Source organism: Miniopterus schreibersii, assembly GCF_964146895.1.
Source record: "Miniopterus schreibersii genome assembly, chromosome: 15".
NCBI lineage: Eukaryota > Metazoa > Chordata > Mammalia > Chiroptera > Miniopteridae > Miniopterus > Miniopterus schreibersii.
Window position 1 is genome coordinate 30,215,301 of NC_138115.1, and position 23,695 is coordinate 30,238,995.

The window sequence follows — 23,695 nt, forward strand, 5'->3', positions numbered from 1 at the left end:
CTTTATGCAACAAATATTTATGGAACATTTATTGTATGTCAGATAGTCAACCAGATGCAGAAGGTATAGGGCGACCAAGACTGACAAACAGGGAAACAGAAATTAATAAGTAAACAAAGATGATGTGAAGAAAATACACAGCCCCTCAGTGCCTCCCTGTGGCCATGACCCTGCCTTCTTGGACAATGGGGCCCCTCCTTCTTGGCCAGCTTCCTGGGCATCAGCTCCCAGGGTCCTGGGCTCTTCTGATATGATGTCCCCAAGCCCCACTTTCTCTCTTTCTGAAAAACTAGCTTTCCCTTCCTGGAGGGCAGGAAGGAAAGGGCATGATCTTCAGACCTTTTGGGGGGGGGGAGGTGAAGGAAAATATTAACATCGTATCTTGTTATTGCAAAGATTTGGAAGAATAGCCCTGGCCAGTGTGGCTCAGTTGGTTGGAGCAGCATCCTGTACACTGACAGGTGGCAGGTTCTATTCCCGGTCAGGGCACATACCCAGGTTGTGGGTTTGATCCCTGGTCAGGGCACATGCGGGAGGCAACCAATCAACGTTTGTCTCTCTCTCTCCCTTCCTCACTCTAAAATCAATTAAAAAACATATCCTCAGGTGAGGATTCATTTTTTTAAAAAAAGAACTGGAAGAATATAAAATAGGGGAAGTTTCCATACAGTCTGAATGTTCTTTTTGTGCCATAAACGGATTCAAAGCAGCTTCCCTAATGCTGCCTGATCACAACCTAACAAATTATTCTTGTGATGACTTCCAAAAAAGACACGCGACACTTGTCTCCCATGAAGTCAGCTTTTCTGACTTCAAAAAAAAGAAATGACTTTGGGAATTTCGGAAAAAGAGTTTGGACATGTACTTACAAAAATGTCAATGATAAGTTTCCTTTGAAATTCTTTTTCTGGGAAACCTTGAGCACCATGCTTCTGGCTAATCAGATAAGCTTGTTTCATCTCATGCACTCATGTCTCATCACTTGCAGAATTTTTTTTTTTTTTTTGTAATTTGTGATTTCTAAAGCCCAGACCACAGGTCCTGGTCACCCCAGGCAATCTGTCACCCTGTGCTCTTCCTTCACCAGTGTCACCAGGTGATCCAGACATCTGCCTTCTCCATCTCTAGGGCTGGGCTTCAGACAGGCACTACTAGGAGAAAACAACAACAAAAAACACACGACCAAAAGTGGTTGAGGATGGCTGGTGTTAAAAGCTAGAAAGCTCACCTGCTTCCTTTTATTTGCCCTCTGTCCCTTCAAACAAGGATGCTGCAGGGAAAATCCACATGTTTTTGTCCAGGTGGTTCTGATCTTTACTCTTCTAAGGGCTCCCAGGACTCTGTCTTATCAAAGGCCTTCTCTGACTCATAATAATACTAGATACATGTGCACTAAACAACAACAAAAACTACAGAGTTATGGAGATTGGGAATCCCAGTGACCATATTAATGTTATGTTACATAGAAACCTTCAGGTGATATTTTATCTACACTGAGTAGATTAAACTAAAAAATGGCTGAAAGATCCTGATCTAATCCAGTTTATTTGGGACCTGGCTCCAATGACACACCTTGGCCAGGACTCCCCAGGCAGTGTTAAAGGTGAGAGAGTCCTACTTCAGCAGGTGCCCCTCGGTGCCTTTAGTGTTTTTCTATGGCCTCCTGTCTCGATTAGGTTCCAGTTGTCCCTGACACAGCTGTCACAGGCCTCAGACAGTGGCCTTTCTTGGTCATTTTAAGAGAACCCTGATAGACAGTAAGGTCGCTCTGCAGACAGTAGAGGCTGGCAAGGGGATGCTGGAGAGAAAAATTATACTGGGCAGTGAGAACTGTCGGGCCTGGCTCACCTGGCCTCCCCTCCTAATCCCAACTCTCCAACTTCCCTCTTAAGGAACAGCGAAGCTGTGATGGCAATCTATGTTTTTATTTTTCGTTTTAGATTGTTCTAATTTTTATAATTCCAAGGCCCTCAGGACCCTGTCTTATTAAAGGTTTTGTCTAGTTTATAAGAATACTAATAATACCTAGAATACTAAAGATACCTTTTATTATTGCTGCTATGAATACCAGCAACTTTGACCCTAGGCTGGCTATTTTGAATCCCTGAACTTTATCTCGTTCAGGCATTCTTCCTGCGCGGGAACATATTTGATTCCCTGAATCACTTCATAAAAGACACATTCCCCTTTGGGGCTACCAGGCCATGATTTCCATCCAAAGTCACACCCTGGCGACAGACTGAAGGAGGCCTTCCTTCCAGGACATATCTTGGCCTTTGCTTTGTTTCTTTCTTCTACTGGAAGGACAGGGGAAAGGATCCCTTCTTCCCTCCAGCCCTGAGGGGCCTCTCGGTTGGGCCTCAAAGGAGCCAACCCAGACACCCTCTTCCCCTTTCAGATGCCTGCATCCCTGAGGGCACTGGGAAACTGCCAGAAGTTGCCCTTTCTGAGTTGCCTTTGTGTCCTTTGCCTTAGGGCCTCTTGAGCCCCAAACCTCACCTCCCAGGTCTTATCCATTTGGTAAGCTGCCAGCGAGGCCTGAGAATGGGCTATGAAGGTAGAGATACTGAAAAATATAAATATAAATGGAGATGGGCAGATGCCCAGAGCCAGCACCGCTCTGGCCATGTGCCTTCTCTTGGAGACACACCAACCACTTTGGAAGATTCCAGCCAAATAAATGCGTTGTCAGGATGCATGAATGTAGTGGGGGCAGGGCGGGAAAGAGGGTTTCGGAGAAGGACCTGGGTACACTTTTTGGTTTGTCTACTTAGTCCACTGACAAGTGTATGCTAGCTTTTTCTCCCATTGGAAAAATGGAGACAGAAGTATTAATTTGTTTGCTAGACTAAGCATTATGAAATAGATTGGGTTTGTACAGATTAGCACATGTTTGTCTTCCCTCATCTCCAACACCCTGATTATAATGAAAGTATTGAGTGAAAAGATGGTGAAAACAAATAACAGGAAAAAGAAAGGGAGAGAGATTATGAGTGGATGAGTCAGCTATAGAGGGTGTGTGCACCCAGGAGGGAAGCCCCCTCCTTCAGGCTTCCAGCTTGCTGCCACCAAGTGAAGTGACCCAATCATGATATAAATACCTATAGAATGATTGGAAGTTGGGAGGAGTAGGGAGAGGGGTGGGAGATGCAAGAACAAGTGACTGAAATCCTCTTCTACAATGGTGTCAGTCTAAACGGATAAATCAAGAAATTGCAGAACAAGCACATTGTTTTGAGATGTGTGCATGTAATCAAACTAAAGACAGGTGATTGTCCCTGAACTGCAGTACTGTTGGTGGGCTTGAGCTGAGTCTTGTCATTCTAAGCCCTTGTATATTACTTGATTTTTAACACATATGCATATAATTGATTGGGGGGGGGGGACGAAACTGTGAAAAGAAATGTAAATGGGTTTATGACTTCACAGGAGGGATTCCAGCTGACTGTGAAAAGCGCTGCTCAAATGGAGTTGTCAGCGTGGCTGTGCTGTTCTGGGGTTTCCCAAGAGATATGCAAGCCTTGGAGATGTTCCTGCATGTCTGGGGTGCAGTCAGCACCAGCCTAGAGAGAGAAGGAGCAGAATGGATTCTGGGGCCAGATTTTGACTCCCACAGGTTGGAGAAACTAAAGCAAGAGGCACCTCAGAGTCACCTCCCTGACTCAGAGGGCTGCAGTGGCCCTTGGCACACCATACTCTCTGAACTCCCTTTGCATTGCTAGGCAGGGTGACAATGAGGTTTCATTGTGCTCTTCTCCCTCTCCCTCCCTCTTTCCTTTTCTTTCCTCCCCCTCTCCCTCCTGCCCTCCCTCCCCTCCTTCCTCCTGTCTTCTTTTCCTACCTTTCTTTCTTTCCTCCTTCCTTCTTTCTGAAGAATACTTCCATTTAGATTGCTGACAGATGTCATTTATGGATAGAAGCAGTTGTTTCAGACTAAGAGGCCACAGCCTGTGCTACAGTCCAGCCCCATCTCTTGCTTGTGAATGGTTTTCCCCCCACTCCTGGGCTCTCTCAGTATATTAAGTTATCTCTGACATCACATTCTAGTGGGTGTAAGGCATCAGGTGAATGTTCTAGAGCTTTGCTTTTCCTGGGACGCATGTGGACAAAATCAGAGTTGGTTGACAGCAGCATCGGTGGTTAAACTGGTAATGACCTTATGGGGATCACACTTCAGAACTTCTGTCCAGTGTCCCTGTCACCATGATTAGAGGCCTCAGGTCATAGTTTCAATCCTGAGTTTGGAAAAGAGGGTCATAGAGGTGGAGAGCAAAGGAAAGCAGGTCTAGGCTGCACATTGACACTTCTCGTTCATCCTGCGCTGCGAGGGTTTCCCTCCTGTCCTTACCATTTCCCCTTTATGGCGTGACTTGCACCTCTGAAGCTTGACTGGGGCCTGGGGCCCCGCCCTGAACCTTCATTTGACATTTCAGCATCTTTTCAGCCTTTGTTAGCTCTCTGGCACAGATGGAAAAAAAGATTCCTCCTTATTAAAAGAATGATCTTTATGACCGCTCCAATTTCCCTGCTTCCTTCCTCTCCAGCTTCCTCTTTATGTTCCCCAGGACTGTAGACAGAGTGGAGCTGTGAGCCCAAGCATTTGAAGTCTTAGAGCTTCCCACCCACCGTGTCAAGCGGGAATGTTGTTCCCCCAGCATTAACTTTCTCTTTGAGCTTCTTTCTCTTCTACAACATGTGCCTAAAGACGTGTCATTTTAACACACGCACACACTCCTAGATGTTTACATTAGCGCACACACACACACACACACACACACAACTTAGATACTTGCATGGATTTTGACCTTTTCAAAGTAGGCCCTTTGAATAAACAAATTTATTCCAATAACATTGCCAACGCTCATAATATTATTTTTGTTAGATCTGTGGAAGTCCCTTCAAAGCCGCAGACCATTATTTTGAATACCTTCATGGCTGCAAATATTTTTAAAATTAAGTTTTCCTTAGCTCAACTTTATTGAGGTATAGTTTACATATAATAAAGTGCACAGATTTTAAATGATTGGTGAGCTTTGACAAATGTATACACCTGAGTAAGTACCACAACAATCAAAATATAAACATTCCCAGCATCCCAGAAAGTCCCTTCCTACATAAATACAAATATTTAAAACTTTTTAGTTTGGGTTTAGAAGTATCCAAAAATAAGTTAGAGTTGATCCAAGTAAATAAGTGGGGCAGCTAAGCTAACAAAAGTTGTTTTGTGCCTTATAAATTTTGTGGTGTGTAGACTGGCGGAAGGCAGCACTGAGGGGGGAGTTCATAAATGATTGAGGACAGATCATTGAAACAAACAGCTACTCCGATGGCTGAATATTCTGGAACAAGGGGTCATCAGTTAAAGTATTTAAAGACACATTGGCTCACTTAACAATGACTGAACCCCTATTACGGACCAGACAATGGGGATGTGATGTCCTAAAAAACACATTATCTTTCCTCCATGCAGTCTACATCCTGGTGGGGGGAGATGTCAAATAGCATGATGTAACTGTCATAAGCAATAGTCCTTTTAAAAAAAGTAGAGCGAGGAGATAGAAAATGTTGGCATGTTATTTTAAAGAAGATAATACAGCCCTTGTAATATATCTTTATTTTATTTCCTTTTGGGAAGAAATCACAAGACTCAGATTCTACCATAAGTTGCTTTCTGAAAGGGACATGGTATCTTTCCCTGAAGTATATTTTGCAGAATACTAGTATTTGTTATATATATATTTTAAATGTGTATGTGTTGAGGGGGTCCCATAGTTAAAGTATGGAGAAACTTGGGTAAAACAAAGTTAATCAGGTCTTTACTGAAGGTTTTCTCAGAACCTTTAATATTCAAATATGAACTATAAATATTCGTGAAGGGAGATTATAATATGCAGAGTTTTCCAAACCTTTTTCTCCTGAGAATCCTTTCAACTTGGAGCATCTCAAGCAAGTGACTCTGTATGTACGCACTGTGGGAACTTCTGTCCTAGAATTCTCATGCAGCAGGAGACCTGGACGCATCAGAGAGGTTCTGTTACTTGGGCAAGAAGAGGAGGCGGTGGAAGCAGCCTCAGCTTAATAAATATCCCTCCAGTGTGTGAGCCAGGCAGGGTGCCCGGTGCTTTAGACACGTTCTTGCGTGTAAGCCTCACAGCAGCAATGAGAACGGGTGTTATTATAGCTCCCCTTTACGGGGGGGAAACCACTGTCAGAAAGGACAGATACGTAGCCAAACATCAGGATCTGAACTCCCAAACCCAAAACATCAAAACCCATGACACTGTATTATCTAAATGATGGTGGATGCAACCCAACCAGCAAACCTGTCTTCCCATGAGTCCATCTACATGGATTCTGTTGCTGTTAATCTTCACTCGAGAATATTTTCTTCCATTGATTTTTAGAGAGAGTGGATGGGAGGACGGAAGGGGGTGGGAGAGAGAGAGAGACAGAGAGACAGAGAGACAGAGAGAGAAAGAAACATTGATGTGAGAGAGACATATCAATTGGTTGCCTCCCAAACTCACCCCGACCAGGGCCAGGGATCAGACCTGCAACCCAAGTACCGGCCCTTGACTGGGAATTGAGCCTGTCACCCTTCAGCACATGGGTCCATGCTCTATCCACTGAGTCACACTGGCCAGGACCATCTACATATACCCTTAAACTCCATGTTCTTCACGGGTGATTTCTAGTTCTGTGTTGTGTCAAGTGTTTGTCACTTCATCTCATGCAGGCCATGGATCTGGATCTCGGTAAGTTCAGGGAGCCTGGGTCATGGTCACAGGGCCCTGTCCACATATGCTCACTAGGCAGTAGGTGGGGTCAGATGGCTGTGACGACCCTGAGTGGCCCTGTCCCATTCACTTCTTTCTCTTTTCCTGGCATTTTCTCCCTGTTCTCCCCTCCCTGTAGCCACGTGTCTCATTCTCTTCCATCTGCTGAAGCCACTGGAACCCAAGGGCCCAGATACATGCCAGCACTTCTGCCAGGGCACACACAGGGCACCCATACCTGAGAGGGCTGCAGTGGCCAAAAGCTGGTGGTGCAGTTAGTTCTGTGAAGGGGTGTGGGATGTGGAAAGGTGCTTGCTGACTCTAGGTGGAGTTCCGCCTAGTACTTGGAGGGAGAAAATGGGGAATTTCTGTATTTACTGGAAAGAGCAAAGGCATAACTTTCAGGAAAAGATCTGAGACAGATTTGTTTTTTCTTCCACTGTCCTCACCTTCCTCTCATGAGACTGCTGCGGAATTTGGTAAGGATTAGTCACTCCTGTTAATTCGTTACTAATTTGGTTAGAGGGAAACTGGCCTTTTTAAGCTTTATGCTCAGAAACTCAGGTGTTCTGAAACTGAACTCACTGTTTTCCCTCTCCATATATACTCTTCCTGGGCCCTCTGTCTCCACACATGGCCTTGTCCCCTTCTTGGCCCTCAGGCTGGAACACTGCCCCATTTCTTCTCGAATCAGGGATGGCTTTGTCAACTCAACCTCTGCAAGAGCCCCTGATCTGCACCCTCCCCAAATCCCCACTGCCCCAGCCTTTGGTCCAACCCTCATTGTGTCTCCCTGAGGCTGTTAAGATGGCCCTCACTCCTCCACTGAATGCTGCCCTTAATGCCAGCCATGTGCCAAGCCATTAAGACCCCTCTGTGCAGAAGTCAGCAACAGAGTGCTGGGATTTTTAGAAGCAACCTTGAACTAGACTCATAACTGAGCCCCATGCTGGGCAATGGGACCCCTGAAGGGCAAGGAAGAATTATCCAGACAAATTAGGGGAAGATGATTTTGTGCAGATTGTGAGCAACTACACACACAGTGAATGTGCTGTGGGGAACTTGAGTAGTATGACCTTGAAGAAGTTTGAAGGGCAAGGTGTGTGGCAGCAAGTGTGGCAACTACCTAGTGCTGTGTAACAAAGTGACCCCGAACTTAGTGCTTAAACCAATGACGGCATTTAGTTTGCTCTCCAATCTGCCATCTCTCTAAGGCTCGGTGGGGATAGGTCATGTCTACTCCACTTGGCACTGCAGGCTGGGGCTGGAATCCTCCGAAGGCTCGCTTAGTAACATGATGCTGGCTGCAGGCTGAATCTAGCTGGAGTTGTCAGCTGGGACACCCACCTGTGGCCTTTCCACCCGTAGGAAGAACTGGGCTCCTTACAATGTGATGTCTGTGTTCTAAGGGTCCCAAGAGAGAAAGAGCAAGTAGATTTTCTATCAGCTTTCAGGCCTGAGCCTCAGAGGTCACACAGTATCATTTCTGTTTTGCTTTCTTCATTAGAAGCATGCAGCTAAGACTGCCCATATTGAAGGGGAGGGAACAGAGACCCCATCAACGTCACTATCACATTGTAAGAGGTGTATGTGGGACAGGAGATAATGGTGTAGCCATCTTTGTAAAATACAGTCAGCCACAACCTTATGGAGCCAGAGTCAGCCATAAGGTCTTAGATACCATGCCGAGGGCATTAGTTTTTATCTTGTAGGAAGTGAGGAGCCAGTGAGAGATGTCAGTTTGTATGTCACTTGCTCACGTTTGTGTTTGAGGAAGCTCTTCCTGGGGTAGGGGATAGAAGGCTTGACAAGGCTGTTGCAGTAATCCGGAGAGAGAGAAGAGGGCATGAGGCAAGGCATGGCATGGGGATGAAGGGCAGGTCAAGGCTGAGACGCCAGGAAGAAGTCACAGGGCTTGGCAACAGCACCAAATGCCAGGGGGTGAGAAATAGGGGCGTCTAGGAGGATTTTCAGTTTCTGGCTTGGGAACTGAATGACAGTGATGGGGAATGAAGGGAAAACAGGAGAGGTTTGTGGGGGAAGACGTTATGCCCTATTTGGAAAGTGATTAGTCTAAAGGGTCTGAGAGTATCCACGTGGACACATCCAGCAGACAGAGTTTTGGGGGCATTAGCCTTTAGGGGGATGGTCAGAAAAAGAGGATCTGGCAAGGCATTCAAGATCCAATTGCCTCTTTCCTGGATTTGGCCTGGGCCAGGGACTCAGGGCTTGAGCATGCTCAGATGCCCTGTGTGCATGGAAAACAGTCTGACCTGGGCAAACCCAGTTACTCTCCCCTTCACTCCCTGTTGGGAGCCCCAGGCTGGCCTCACAAAGGCTCTGCCCTGGCAGGTAGGAGAGGAAATGTCAGCTCTGATCCCATAGCCTGGAGCAGGGCCCCTTCAGAGGGGGCAGGATTAGCTTTGGGAGGAAACAGAAATGGAAGTGGAGCCCCTGTTGCTCTCCTGAGGCGCCAGGCCTTCAATTAAGAGAGGAACTTTGGCAGACTATGAAACGTAACGGCGCCCCACCCTTCCCTGGAAGAAAAGTGCAGTCTCCAGAAGGGGCACCTTCCAGGGGACTCGGGGATGTACAACTCCTGGCTCTGAGCCTGCTGTGGCCCCACCCAACAGCCAAGAACCCAGGAGGGCCTGGAGTTCAGCCTGGAGCTCAGCCTGGAGCTGATTCCAGATGCCACAAACTCCTCTCCACTCTCCCTGCTGTGTATCTGTCCCCATCAACTGCAGAATTCACATTTACTCATACCCACATGACGGATATGGGGCAGGATGGGATGCAGAGACGGTGGCCTAGGCCTTCCCCAGGCCCTTATCACCCATCCAGGGAAAAAGCCAGTACAATCACAGATATCACAGATAGGAAGTGATAAGAAGCTTAAGGACATTTATTAAAACCAGGTACCTATCTTGGGCACCTATCATGGTGAGTCATTGGGGTATTAGAGGTGGGCCTTGGTGGACAGGTGTTGTAGGAGTCAGGGGAATGGAGGACAGGCCAGGAGGAGTGGAATATTGTGGCCTAGGGTGTGATAGTGCCCTGGGAATGGCCTGACTTGGCTGAAGAATGACCTCAGCCCTCAAAGTACAGGAGAGACAGAACAGCAGCCTGCAGGGCACTGTGATGTCAGAAAACAAGTCAAGTGATGTGGCTGATTAGTCAGGCCTTTCCCAGAGGGTACTCCTCTACCTCGGTAGTTGACGGGGCCATTATGGCAACAGTGCTAAGAATGGCAGGGATGGATAGCTGATAACGCACTGAGTGAGTCCAGGGGCACCCTGATATAACTATGATGGCATTTCACCCTCAGACCACCTGAGGAAATCATTGTTTCTAAGTAACAGGTGAGAAAACAGAGAAGAAACAGAGTGGAAGGCCCAGGTGGGCAGCCAGGTCTCATGAGTCAAGGTGTCTCCCCAGGTGTTCGTGCTCTGCCATGGCCTCCTGCAGCTCTCCCAGCTCCTGTACAGCGCCTACTTCAAGAGCAGCCTCACCACCATCGAGAGGCGCTTTGGTCTCTCCAGTTCCTCCTCAGGTCTCATTTCCAGCTTGAATGAGGTAAGCAGGAGGTTCTGGTCCATCAGACCCACTGGTGCACCCTGGTTGCAGGGCCTGGGAGGGGGCTCTAGGAAGAACAGAGCAATGGGGAGCTAGGATAGACACATGGGGAAAGGAGACAGCCAGATTCAATGGGCATGGTGGAAGCAGCAACGTTTCCTGACGCTTCCTGGCACCAGGCACTGAGAGCCTCTGGTGGCTCCAGGTAAGGAGCTGGGATTCCCAGGCTGAACTTCTCTCTTCTCCTTCCATGAGACCCACTATTCTGGATGAGCTCACCAAGATGACAGCAGAGGTACAGGGACTGAGCTCTGAGAGTTGAGAGTCCAGAGAGGTGAGGAAGAACCAGCCAAAAAGACTGAGAAGGAGCAGCCAGGGAAAGGAAACTAAGAGGAGGTGGTGTCATGGAAACCCAGTGAAGGAAGTGTTGCAGGAAGAAAGAAATGGTGCACTGAGTCAAATGGTGCTGAGAGGTCAAGTAAGAAGGGAACTGAGAACAGACCAGTGAATCTGACAATTAGGAGGTTGTTGGTGATCTTGGCAGGAGACAGGTACCAAGACTCTGGCCCTTATTTCCTGAGACAGGTCACCTGCTTTTCCGGCCAGGAGGAGACTTTGGTGTGGACAGGAAGGGACTATGGGTGCTGACATTCAGGGCTCCTCGAGTCCAGGTGAACGTATGTTCTGGGGCAGAGGGTCATGTCTTTGGATGCAGTTATAGTCAGAGACCTGCCAGCACCCCCTTTTGCCATTTGTGACCTTGCTCCCCAAGCTGGGGCCTTTGGTTCCCTTCCCTGGCTCTGGGTGGGGCTCAGAGAGCACACCTTCCAAGGAGCACCAGAAACATGGAGTTACTGGTGTGTCCAACTGAGAAAGAACTTAAGGGAGCTTTAGTCCTGGTCGCTCATTGACGGAAGTGGAAGCAGGCCCAGGGAGGGCCAGAGGCAGGTTAATAGTGGAGCTGCTAGGACAGAAACCCACTCCTCCAAGAAGCAGTAGACTAGTTTGGTTAAAACTTAGACAGTATCTGTTCAAGCCACCTCCAAAGCTTGAGGACCTGGACAAGTTACTGGATATCCGAGCCCCAGTTCTGCCATCTGTGTGATGAGAGGAGATGATGTGTGTTGCCTGGCGGGTATTCTGACTACCAAGCCCAGGTTCTCAGGGAGTTAGTTAGGCAACATGTGCTGTTTCCAGGGCCAGCTAGAACGGGAGGCATGCTTGGATTTTGCCCCAAAGGGTTTGGTCGTAAGATGGTTGAAATTAAGGCTGTGAGTTTTTCATTGTCTCTGGATACTTCCCTTGGCTTAGCCTTGAAGGCTGAGGCTGGGAAGGGTTTCTGATAGCAGGGGCAGGTTGACACTGCGTGTACTTGGCCCGCTGAGAGGCTCTCTGGGCAAAGCTGACCCTGGGACTCTGCCTGGGCCCGGGCTGATACTGGGCAGCCTCTTCCCTCTCTGCTTTTCCTGGGCAAGGTCCAGTCAGGTTTCCACTGTGGGTGAGTAGGGATGGAGTCTCCGGTCTCACTCGGCTCCTCTGCTCTCTCCGCAGATCAGCAACGCCATCCTCATCATCTTCGTCAGCTACTTTGGCAGCCGGGTGCACCGTCCTAGGCTGATTGGCATTGGGGGTCTCCTCCTAGCTTCGGGTGCCTTCATCCTCACGCTCCCACACTTCCTCTCAGAGCCCTACCAGTACACCATGGCCAGCGCCGGTAAGTGGCCTGCACCCCCCTGCCCCAAGGGGTTAAGGAATGAGAGGCATCTCCCCAAGCTGGTGACGGTGTCCCTGGGGCAGTGGATACCATGCTGAGCCCATGCCCTCCTCTCCCACTAGAAAGTTTCCTTGGATTTTATTGTTTTGTTTCTCCCCAAAGCACACCTGAAAGTCAGAACATGCAGAATTATGTTAGGAGGCAGCTATCCAGCTCTAGTTTGCTGAGGAGGAAGAGTGCAGCAGGTGGCTCCCCTCTCCTGTGATCCTCTGGGATTCCTTGTGCTTCATGCCAGGGACGGTCCATTTCACACAAGTGGAGACTCTTGTGAGCGGTGCCTGTGATGGGCTTGGCAGGGTGAGGGTCAAAGCATTGACTATGATGAGGTCTGTGGAATTTCTCCTTGTTTGATCACGTGTTTAACACATCCAGACATTGGTATATTTGCTCACTGTACTTCAGGTTATAATACACGATGACCTCGTTTGAGTCCCCTGGACACCTGTGAAGGGGAGAGAAGAGGTCTAAGATGAGTACATGGCACTCGAAGATGTCTAGTAACTTTCCCAAGGACACCAGCCCATTAGGGAGAGACAGACTCAGGCTTCTTGATTCTTAGACAAGTGGCCATTCTGTGTCACAAGCCTCTGGTTCTTGGTGATGTGCCCTGTGGCATAAGTCTTACAATTAGGTAGTGTGACTCCTCCAACTTTTTCTTCTTTATCAAAACTGTTCTATCTATTCTTACTCATTTGCCTTTCAGTATAAATTTTAAAATCAGCTTGTCTGTAGCTTTATAAATCCTTCTAGAATGTTTATTAGAATTGCATTAAATTCATAGATCAAGTTGGGGAGAATTAACATGTTTACTAGGTTGAATCTGCCAGGCCGTGAGCACAGTCTGCCTCCCCATTACCCTTACATTTTAACATTAACCTATGATTTAACAAACTCTAAAATTGATAAATGCCTTTATTCTCCAACAGAACAAAATAGCGCCCACCATCCTTTCCCATCTTCCATGTATTGTTGATTAGTATTTTTAGTCCACCTTTCTTTAACCTCCCTCCAATTGTCATTATTATTATAGTCATTATTTATAAATAAGTCAGTGCTTATTTATACTTACCCACAAGTTTATGGGTTTCTTTGCTCACCATTGCTTCTTGCATTTCACTCACCCTTGTTGATTTAATTTCCTTTGTCCTGAGGCAGATCCTTTAGTTTTACTCTCAGGTTGGGCCCATGAGTAAAAAAAATCTCTAAGTCTGTGTCTGAAAATGTCTTAATTTTACCCTTGCTACAAACAGGATTTAATTTAATTATTTCCTCTTAGCACTTTGAAGGTACCATGCCTCTGTCTTCTGGCTTCTCCTGCTATTGGAACTTCTCCATCAGTCTAATTGGTTTCCTTTTCTAGGTACTCTGTTGTTTTTTGTTTTTCTTCTTCCTCTCTAATTGTGTTTAAGATTTTCTCTCTTCTTTGTTGTTTTGCACATCCACCATAAAGTGTGTAAGTATGGGTTAATTGTCGCTTATCTTTGGAAGTCCCATGTGCTATTTCTTTTGAAGATTAAGGGGTTTTTTTCACTTCTGAAAATTTCTCAGCCAAAAATGTTCCCAATATTACATATCCATATTTTCTCCATTCTTTCTTTTAGAACTTCATATATATATATATATATATATATATATATATATATATATGACATTTTTATTTCTAGCCTCCTTGTCTCTTAACTTCTCTTTCATAGTTTCTAGTGCTTTATTCATCTGTGCTGCATCCTTGGTGACTTCCTCAGGTACGCCTTCCTGCTTACTTAGTCTCTCTCTAGCTATGTTAATCTGATATCTAAGCCACCCTTTACATTGCAAATTTTAATGGCTCTATATAGTTTGTTAATTTCTAAAAGTTATTATAATAGTCCTAACCTCTCTGTCTTAGTTGCATGATTTCTTGGTATTTCCTTATGATTTCTGTTTTTCCTTTGGTCTCCTTAATTATTTTAAATATATTTACTTTATAGACTTTTTCCAATTATTCTTTTAGCTCAAGTTTTAAGAATGCTAATCTTCCCAGTGCTTTGTGTCTGCTTGCTCTTCTTCTTCGTGGTAGATTATTTCCTTGTATATTCTATGATATTTGACCATGGGTTCATTTGCAAAGGGATTCCCACCCCCACCCCACCCCCCGTAGAAATTTTGTGTGGTCTGGGTTGGGAAATAGCCTTACAGAATTGTTTTGCATTTGCATATTCGGAACCCCCAAGAGCATCACTGCTTTGGAACTCATTTTATGATAATTTATTGGCTTGGGATAAATTTGCACTTGTTTTAAGGGATACAGAAAGTGGCAGTGGTTTTGTGATGAGCAGCAGTGAGAGGCCCAGTTTGTTAATGTCCTTCTTTAGTCCACTGTATTGGAGCTGAAGATGTCTGAGGATAAATGAGCTACCCAGGGATGTGCTGAGGCAATAATTGATCCTTGTGTGTGTAAGTTCCAGACTTAAAAAAAAGTCAGATGCACAAATCAGGCTGAAGAGATAAAGCACTTAGAATAGTAAAAGGGATTCCTTTGTAGGTTGTGAGACCTATAGTGGGGACAGATAGGTGACTGGAATGGAAAAAGATGCAGCGAGAACAAGGATGTCTAGGTATGAACTGTCTATTGGGGTCTGGTCATGGGAACTTTCTCTCCACCTCTCTGTAAATCGCCTGTGAATAGTCATTTCTCACAAATGCACTGTGGCCTTGGATCCTTCTGGACTGTTTAAGGGCTGAATCCTGCTTCAAGTAGGCACAGGGGGAAGACAGTCCTGAGCCTAGAGGTCTGCCATGCTCTTTCTCCCCTTCAGTTTAGACCGAGGGCATGAGGCCAGCTCTAAAGGAGAGTCAGGAATTGCTGGCCACCTTCTCAGAGAGGGTGGCAAGCCCACTGCACTACTGTCTTTCTAGAACCAAGGTCCTTGCCTGTCTCCATTAGCATGAAGACTAGAATAATGAAATCAGCAAGGGAGCTTAGGGCACTTTTGGCCAAGCCAAGGGCAGGGCATCCTGCCAGGTGCCACACATGGTGGCCTGCTTAGCCTGGTGAGTTGTTTCCCCACAGCCATGGCCACATCCCAATGGCATTTGCTTCACACAGAGCAGCTACTACAGAGGGTGGTTAGAGATGGGGTGGGCTTCTGAAAGCAGTCATTCTGCTCCTTGTTAAGGATGGTTCCACATGATCAGCCCACCTGATCTTCCCCACTCTCCATCATTCCTGCCTTGACCTCAGTGCTCGGAGCCAAACTCCACTGAGAGAGAAACCCAAGGGGACTTTGTAGGGGGCCATGGCTTGCGTCTCAAGCCTGCAGGGAGGAACCACTAGCCAGGAAAATGAACATTTTTGCTGTTGCTCATTTGGTTTGTGTAAATTCTGTTTGCAACAATAGGACACAGCAGTCTCTGTCACTTTGGGGTCAGATCAGCAACTGGAAATGCTAGGGTTGAGCTACCTTCAGGACATCTTCCTGGTGCCAGCAGCTGGCGTGAGGAGGACCTTGGCCTAGGAGTCATATCTGTGGGATATAGTTGGGGCTGTGCACCGGGTGCCAGGGCAACATGGGTGTGTGCTCTGCTAATATGTACCAAAAAAAAATCATACAGTCTCACTTCAGGGGAAAAGTTTGAAATGCAACTCCCACTTCAAATATAGTACCCTGGGAACTTGAGTTTTGAATTATGCAAGGTTATCAGAAACAAATGCATTTCATTAAAAGCACCACCCTGAATGGCGTCATGAATCTAAACGGTCTTCTGGAGTCAGGCGGTCCTGGTCTGAATCTGGACATTGCGATTCCCCAATGGTGTGACCTTGGCCACCTCGATCGCAGCCCTGATTCTCAGTTCCTCCCTGTATGAGATGCCCCCACCCCCCCACCCCTTGCAGAGCTTCGAGGGCTGAGAGAATACATATTCAGAATTTAGCCCAGTGGCTGGCACTTGCAGCAACCATTAAGTGGTGGTTCCCATCACTGGTGGTGGTAGGGACAATCCGTATTATGCTGGGCAAACTAGGATCGCAAATGAGGAAGCCCTCTGCTTCCTGTGGAGAGCGAGTCTGATAGCTCCTGGCTGACCAGCTGGGCGTCCTGGGACATCGAAGGCAACTTCTCCCTGGTCCTCACAGTAAGTTCTCTTCTCTGGTCTGGAGCAGGGCCCATCCCTTGGCATAGTTGCTGCCATGTCCTCACAGGTGAGTCCATAGCATTTCTCTCTGTGGAAGCTTAGGCTACTGTTCTGCTCTGTTCCCAAATCCTCAGGTTGGACGAGGCTGGTTTGATGGGTAAGAGCATGGACTTTGACATCCAGTTCCCAGCTCATTGTAACATGGGGACAATAGCTCCTTCACTTTCGGATGCTCTGAGGGGAAAATCCACACAAAATAGTTTAGGTGAAGTGCCTGCCTGGCCAATGTCCGCTGTTCAACAAAATTCTCTCCGCCTGCCCTTGTCGTGGTATTTGAATCTGTTACTCATAAGGAATGACCCCAGACTATTAGGATGTGTTGACTGAGGATTTCTTTCCTCCAGAGCAGAAGCACTCCAGAAATGACCAGGGGAAATGAAGAGTAGCTATGTGTTTTAGGAAAAAAATAAAATTAAAGAGGGGACAAACATTGTGGGAATGGCAGAGACCTTTAACAACTAATTGGCGATTTTAAAAAGGCCATGCAGACCTTTCCAAATGCTTAGATTTTCTAAATGTCAGTGGGGCCTGGAAATGTGTCCTGCTGGCGCCTTTGGATAAGAGACGAGCTCCCCAGCCAAAGCCTCTGAGACCACTTCTGGAAGACTCTGGGAGGTTTGGGTAGGTGGGAAACAGGCCAACAGGAGATCAGCTCTCCCAGGAGATAAGAGAAGGGTCTTCGGAAACCAGCGTCTGGGAGGACTAGGTGTAACCTGTGCGAGCCCCCCGGCCAAGTCCAGGGGGAAGTCTGCCGCACACAGACAATGGCCGTGTGCAGGCAGGGAGCTTCCTGTAGGGTAAGCAGGGGAGGGAGTTCATTGTATTTTTAGAACAGCCAAGAAAAGAAAGGGAAGAGTCACTTTCTAGGCCTTTGTTCCTGAAGTGGCCAGCCCCTCATGCATGCTCATTCATCCCAAGGGTGTCCTAGAGAGGAGGGTGGTAGGAGGGGAAGCCTGGGGCTCCTGAGTGACTGTGTCCCTTCCTCTGGTAGGGGCGGGCAGGACCCAAAGTCAGGTCTCCAACCCCCGGAGCAAAACCTACTTCACTGAACCATGGGAGCTAAGCAGGTCCTTCCGTGGAGGGAACTGCTCCCGGACAGTGAGCTCAGGGCTGTTCAGTGGTGAACACCCAGCCGAGGTGTGGGGTGAATGTGTTCAGAAGTGTGAGTGTCTTTGTGGGGTAATGTGTGTGTGTGTGTGCGTGTGTGTGTGTGTGAGGCATTTCTGCGTGTAGGAAGTGGAGTGGTGAGGAGGTGTACAGGTACAGAGAGGAAGTGGGTGTATGTGGAGATGCGGAGGAGGTGTGGGGAGAAATTAGAGAGAAGTGGGTGTGTATGTGTGGGTGGGGGGTGGAGGGTGGAGATGGGGGTGTATGTGAGAGGGGAAAGCGTGTGTGGCAGGGGTTGGGGGGTGTGGGGAGGGGGAGGTGTATATGGGGGTTAGGGGAGAGAGTGTGTGTTGGGAGGTGAGTGGGTAGAGGGTGGTCAGGGTGAGAGCTACATAGCCTGGCCAGTTGGATCTACTTAACCTGAAAAGGAAAACAAGAGGGGTAAAAAAATTTACAAGACACATGGGTGTTATTAAGTCAACGGAGAGAAAAACAGCCTTGGACAGATGAGTACAACCGAGCCTAATGAGATTTGATGGGGAACATTTTTTAGTGCACAGTACAGGGAAGAAGAGAAGCCAACCTGGAGAAGTGATAGAGAACACTAGGGTGCGTTGTTGAACGTGAGGGAAAGGCCAGGGAAGGAGCTGGGGCTCCGCAGGAGAACTCGTCGTCTCCATGACAATGGCATGCGGCCTCACTGAAGGCCCCAGCAACTAGATGATATGAGGGTAGTTGACTCTGTTAGGCTATCTTAACATCTGTTTTGTGGGCAAATCATAATCCTCCACTTGGCAGCCTAGAAACATGCCCTCTTGTTCTGGGTCTCCAGCTCAGGTCTGAGCAGAAACATGAGCGTGGCTCCCCCTCTGCATGGGCCCCTCCAGGCTTGTTCAGTCATTTCCCTTGCTCAGGAATAAGTCTTGGGTGGCAGGCCTGCTTGGAGTCTGGTTGGGGAAGGGAGGCCTAGGCAGCAAGCTGCATCCTGCATTCTGCTCCCCTGGGGAGAGTGACTTCTCTGGACCCCTGGCAGACTGTGTGACTTGGGTCCACTTATGGCAGTGGGGAGAGTCTCCTTGGGAGAGTCAGCACCCAGGGTAGAAAGGGAAGACCTATTACTATTCCAGTGGCTTTGGGCAGCCCAAGAAAACTGTTAGAGAGTGGGGGATAGCCCCACAGAAACAGGGTGCATACCCCTGTCTTTCTGGGGAATGAGGTTTTGAAGAAGCCATTGATCCCTCCTTCCTATAAGAGGCCTTGTGCTCCCCAAGGGTCCCCAGAGGACACAAGGAGGAACTTTCTGCTCGTCTCGCCACACTTGGTAGAGCTGAAGCTGCTCGCTGTGCCCAGATTCCTCCTGTGGCCCAAAGGCTTGAAAGGGGAACCACCAGACATATCTGGGCGGTTTGCTACCCATCAGAAGACAGGAGGCCAGCGGGAACAGGTTTTTTCTGTCAGGAATAAAAAGAACTTTTCAGGATTCAAAGTTTGGATTGGCCACTGTCAGAGAGGATGTGAGGCTGAGAGACCTAAAAAGAAGAAAAGCAACAAAGAAAAATCAGGACCAAAGGGATGGTATTTGAAGTTGGGTCTTTGGGAGATGATTAGGTCATGAGGAATGGAATCAGTGCCCTCATAAGAAGAGAGCCAGATCACTCTCTTATGTGAGGAAGCCGGTAGTCTGCCACCCACAAAAGGATCTCAGCAGAACCCAACATGCTAGCATCCTGATCTCAGACTTCCAGTCTCCAGAACTGTGACAAATAGACTTCTGTTGTTTACCAGCCACACAGTCTATGAGACGTTGGTACAGCAGCCCAAATTGACTTCACTAGATTCCTTCTTTTTGGTCAGAGCCCCTTCTTATAGTCTTGGGTCTAATTTTGAGTTTTCAGCCTTTGGGCTATATTATTAGCCATTCCTCCCAGCTTTGTGTCATCCATAAATGTGTCTGCTTTCACCCAAGTCCATGACAGCGATGAGTGGCGCAGTTTGGCCGCTGTCTTCTAGGCCACACTGATCCATCACCTTCTGCACTGGGCAGGCCTGGAGCCCGTTCTCCCAGAGGACTCTCCAGGCACGTGTCTGCATCTTGTCTACCAGGATATCGTAACAAGCTTTGTCAAAAGGCTTCCTCTAGTCAAGTAATACTGTGTTACAGCTTCCTGTGGGTTTGGGAGACCCATTAACGAAGGAAATGAAGTTGGTTTGTCATGAATGGCTCTTGATGAACTCATGTTGGCTCAGCTAATTGCACTTTTTCTTCTTCAAAGAGCTCCACATCAGGCAATTTAATAAATCTGTGAACAGTAAGTTCTACTTCACTTCCAGTTGGGAGGTGCAAATTAAGCACACATCTCCGAATATTAAAATTAAATGGCTGTGAGCTGCATCCTGCTCTCTCAGATATGCCTTCCTCCTCTCCTATCCACTAAGTTACAGTTTTGATGATGAGCTGAGACAGGCGATGCCTCCTTCTTTGGCCTAGTGGTAATTCCTCACAGGGTGCAGGGGCAAGAGCGTGGGTGGGGAAAGCCCCTTGCCAGCAGTGTAACGCCCAGCCTTGTGGCACAGTCACAGTGGACTGCCCTCTCACACCGGCTCATTGGTCACATGGACACCTGAGTACGGATGGGAATTGGCAGTGTGGGAAGGGGTGTCCAGCCTCAGCCTCAGAACTAGTCTTGGAAATTCAGTCTTGAGAGCGAGCAGAGGAGCTCTCTCCTTCCACCACCAACCCCAAGCTTGCTCTTTTCTGCACAGATGTGAATGAACCCTTTCAAGCAACCCACATGCCTCATGACTTTTATTACGATCATGCATTGCTGGTGACCAGCACCTATCTTACTTGTCTCTAGTTTCTGGACCCAGTACCCTGATTCTTAAAAACCTGGGCAATATTTCCTGTCTCCAGGGTTCTGTCATTTCCTTTATCCATTTAAATTTCTCAACATTTCTGGCTTCTTAGAATAAAAATTGGTTTTTTTGTACGATCACTATGTCCCAACTTATAGTATACTCATTATTTTTAATCTTAATAAGAATATTGCAAGGTAGGTATTATTATATCTCTTTTGGAAATGAAGACACCAAGGTTCTGAGAGGCCCCCAACCAATAAGCAGTAGAACCGAGACTTGAACCTGGTCTGTCTGGCTTCAAAATGTGAATTCCTTCCAAAATGTGAATTCCCCATGATGTGACCGAGGCTGTCAATCCCAATTCTGTTGGTTTCTGCTGGTACAGAAGAATATGTTCTCCTACTTCCCGAAAATGAAACTCCATGAGCATGCCCATAGAAATTATTTTAAAGGGGATGCTTAGTGTAGTTGGAAGAGAACACGTATCATTATAGAAGCATTATGGATTAGTAAGGCTTGGAGAACTCCGCTGGGAACTCAGTCACTTCTGACGTACATACAACCCACTTGACAAACAACTTTGAGGTCTCAAATCATGAGTGAGATCGGGACAGCCTGTCCCAGGCCTGCTGGTGGAAGTTGCCAGAGTTTCTGGTAAAACTGTTGAGTCGCCAGATTTCGGAGGATGAGGAAATAGGTCCTTCAGAGTTGAACATTCTGAGTGAGATTCCAGGAGTTTGCTGATAGCCCAAGGGCTTGGCACCTTGGCCATGCTTCCAGAAAGCTCTCCGGAAGCACCCTTGCCTTTTCCTATTGTTCTCATGGATTGTTTCTGAGATGTGGGTTTTGCTAATGTCCACCTCATTTGACCCTACTCACCCACAAGCCTAGGCCCTCTTGAGAGGTAATGGTGGCTCTCAAGAACCATGATTTGAAGGAGAGGTTGCTGCTGCCTTCCTGTTTCCTGGCAGAATTCTCTCTTTTCTTTAGCAGAATGATGAGACTGACTAGTCAAAGGAAAGTCCCACTTGCCATCGCCTTCATATGTTGCTTGACCTTTCTAGGGATCTCTCTGGGCCTCATCTTTGGAACTTTGTGCAGCGACATCGTATTATATATACCCTGACAGCCTCCCAGCCAGCCTCAGCCTGGCCACACCTGGAACGTGTGTCCTTGAACAGTGGGGTGGCTAGACCATGGTTGGCCCAGATCTGCCCCATGTCCGAGGAGTCCATTCTAGGGAAGTAGTCTCCTATCTTTTCAAACCCGCAGAGGGATCCAGAAATCAGAATTGAAATTCTGCATATTTAAATTGTGGGAGGATGAATCAGAGGGTTGACTCTATGCAGCCAGGGTGGTGCTGGGGTAGCTGGAAGAGGGGAGCGGTCCCAGCCTGTTTCTACTTAGCATTTCATAGCCCTGCGAAAACTGGCACAGCCAGACCTCTGGTGTCTTGAGGGTAAAAGAATGTGCTCTGATGAACTTGAGCCTTCCAGAAGTCTGCCTCGGGGAACATGAGAAAGACTGACATCCGGCTAATGAACAGACTCCCTTCCCTCCCTTTCCCAGGGCCCTCCAGGACCGAGACAGGCAGCCCTGGGTGGGTAGGCGGCCTGTGAGTGCGGTCTGGAGGCTGGAACAAGCTGGCATTTCTCTCAGTTTGCATGGTGGGGTGGTTGGAGCTAGCAGCCTCTGAGGAGAAGGGCAATGTGCTTCTGTAAGTTAATGGAGAGTAACTGGGCACCGGGTTTTTGCTGGAATGCTTGGGAAATGTGGAGAGGTTGCTCTTTCTTCCTCCACATGGGCCCAAGCTCCTGAGGAAAGTGGAGGAATCCACTCCAGGGAGAAGAAGGTGCAGTGAGGCAAAGAAAGCAGAGCTCCCCGATTCTACGAAAGGCTCACAACATAGGTATTTTTCTCCCCATTTCCAGCCCTTGGAGTCACCTCTCCCTGTCCTCTTATTTTTAAGAGAAAAGCCTAGTTAGTGATCTAATTTCTAGAAAACTCTGCTCTCATCAGAGGGAGCTGGCCACGCCTCCCACTGCAGGGAGGCCCTGGCACCAGTTCTTGGGAAGCCCACAGTGTCTGTCCTCCAGAGGCAGACCTCATTTTATGGAACTTCACTTTATTGAGCTTCACAGATGTTGCATTTTTTTACAAATTAAAGGCAAGACCCTTCCACCAGCAAAAAGATTACATCTGGCTTTATTGCCATTCTCACTTTATTGCTGGTGGTCTGGAACCAAATGCGTAATACCTCCAAGGTATGCCTGTACCTGCACCACATCAAGCCAGGGGACAGCAGGCCCTACCCACTGCGGAGCCCTGCTCTTCCTGGCTCCAGGCTCCCTGCCTCCAGGACAGCCAGCTGCTGCTTCCCAGGGACAGTGCTCCCAGGGGAAAGAAGCCTTGTCTTCTGAGGGCGATTAAAGCCCTTTCCCACTCACGTGTCAGAGCCTGATCTGGGATGGATTTGGCCCCATTCACCGCTGGCATAAGGAAAAGAGAGTTCGTTGGGAGATCTTGTGTCAATATGGAATACAAAATAGCCAAAGAGGAACTCAGGAGACTTGGATGTAATTGGGGCAATTAATTATTATTTAAAATACTTTTCTTTAAATCCTCACCCAAAGATATGTCTTTTTATTGATTTGAGAGAGAGAGGGAGGGAGAGAAACATCGATCAGTTGTCTCCTGTGTGTGCCCCGACAGAAGATAGAACCCACAACCTAGGTATGTGCCTTGACCAGGAATTGAACCCACAACCTTTTGGTGTATGGGATGATGCTCCAACCGACTAAGCCACCCAGCCAGGGCTAAAATACATATTTTTTATAAAGGCAATTTCTGATATGGAATCTGACATTTTAAAAGTTAATAACAGTTAAACAATCTCCAGAGAGTTTGACCTCCTGGACACTTCATTAGATGAAATTTCAGGAGGGTTTTTATGGCACTGGTGGAGCATGCAACAGGCCATGTAAACGATTAATGGGGGAGCATTTGAGATCTTGCTTGCTGGCATATGTCATCGGTGTGGCTCAGATAAACTCATAAAAATTCTCTAAAAAAAAAAAAAAGACTTAATAAGCCAGTCAACATTTTCACAATCTTTGATGAAAAAAATTTAGCCTGCTAAGCCAGCAGCAATGTTCTAATAAGTGTGACTTTAGTAAAATAATAAGAATACGCGAAGGCAACTAGAATTCTTGAAAGCAACACCTATTGTCTGGCCCTTTGATTCTCATGCACCTGCTGTCCTAGGACACTCCTGGCTTTTGCGTCTTACACACACCCGATCTGGGCTGTGTGTCACCATCCGCATAGCCGTGGAGCCCACCATCACCCCTGCCCTTTGTGCAATGCACAACATCACTTGCGACACCACAGAAATGTCTCTTGACTGGGTCATTTCTCCTCCCAACTCGTG

At 47.4% G+C, this 23,695-nt stretch overlaps 1 protein-coding gene across 1 annotated transcript in view; it reads left to right on the forward strand.

Moving 5' to 3' along the window:
* SLCO2A1 (solute carrier organic anion transporter family member 2A1) overlaps nucleotides 1–23,695 on the forward strand; it is a 65,063-nt gene that overhangs the window by 18,954 nt on the left and 22,414 nt on the right. The window contains exons 2-3 of the mRNA XM_081160204.1: nucleotides 10,215–10,352; nucleotides 11,904–12,066. Coding sequence (XP_081016330.1) covers nucleotides 10,215–10,352; nucleotides 11,904–12,066 — 301 coding nt within the window. The remainder of the gene's footprint in view (nucleotides 1–10,214; nucleotides 10,353–11,903; nucleotides 12,067–23,695) is intronic.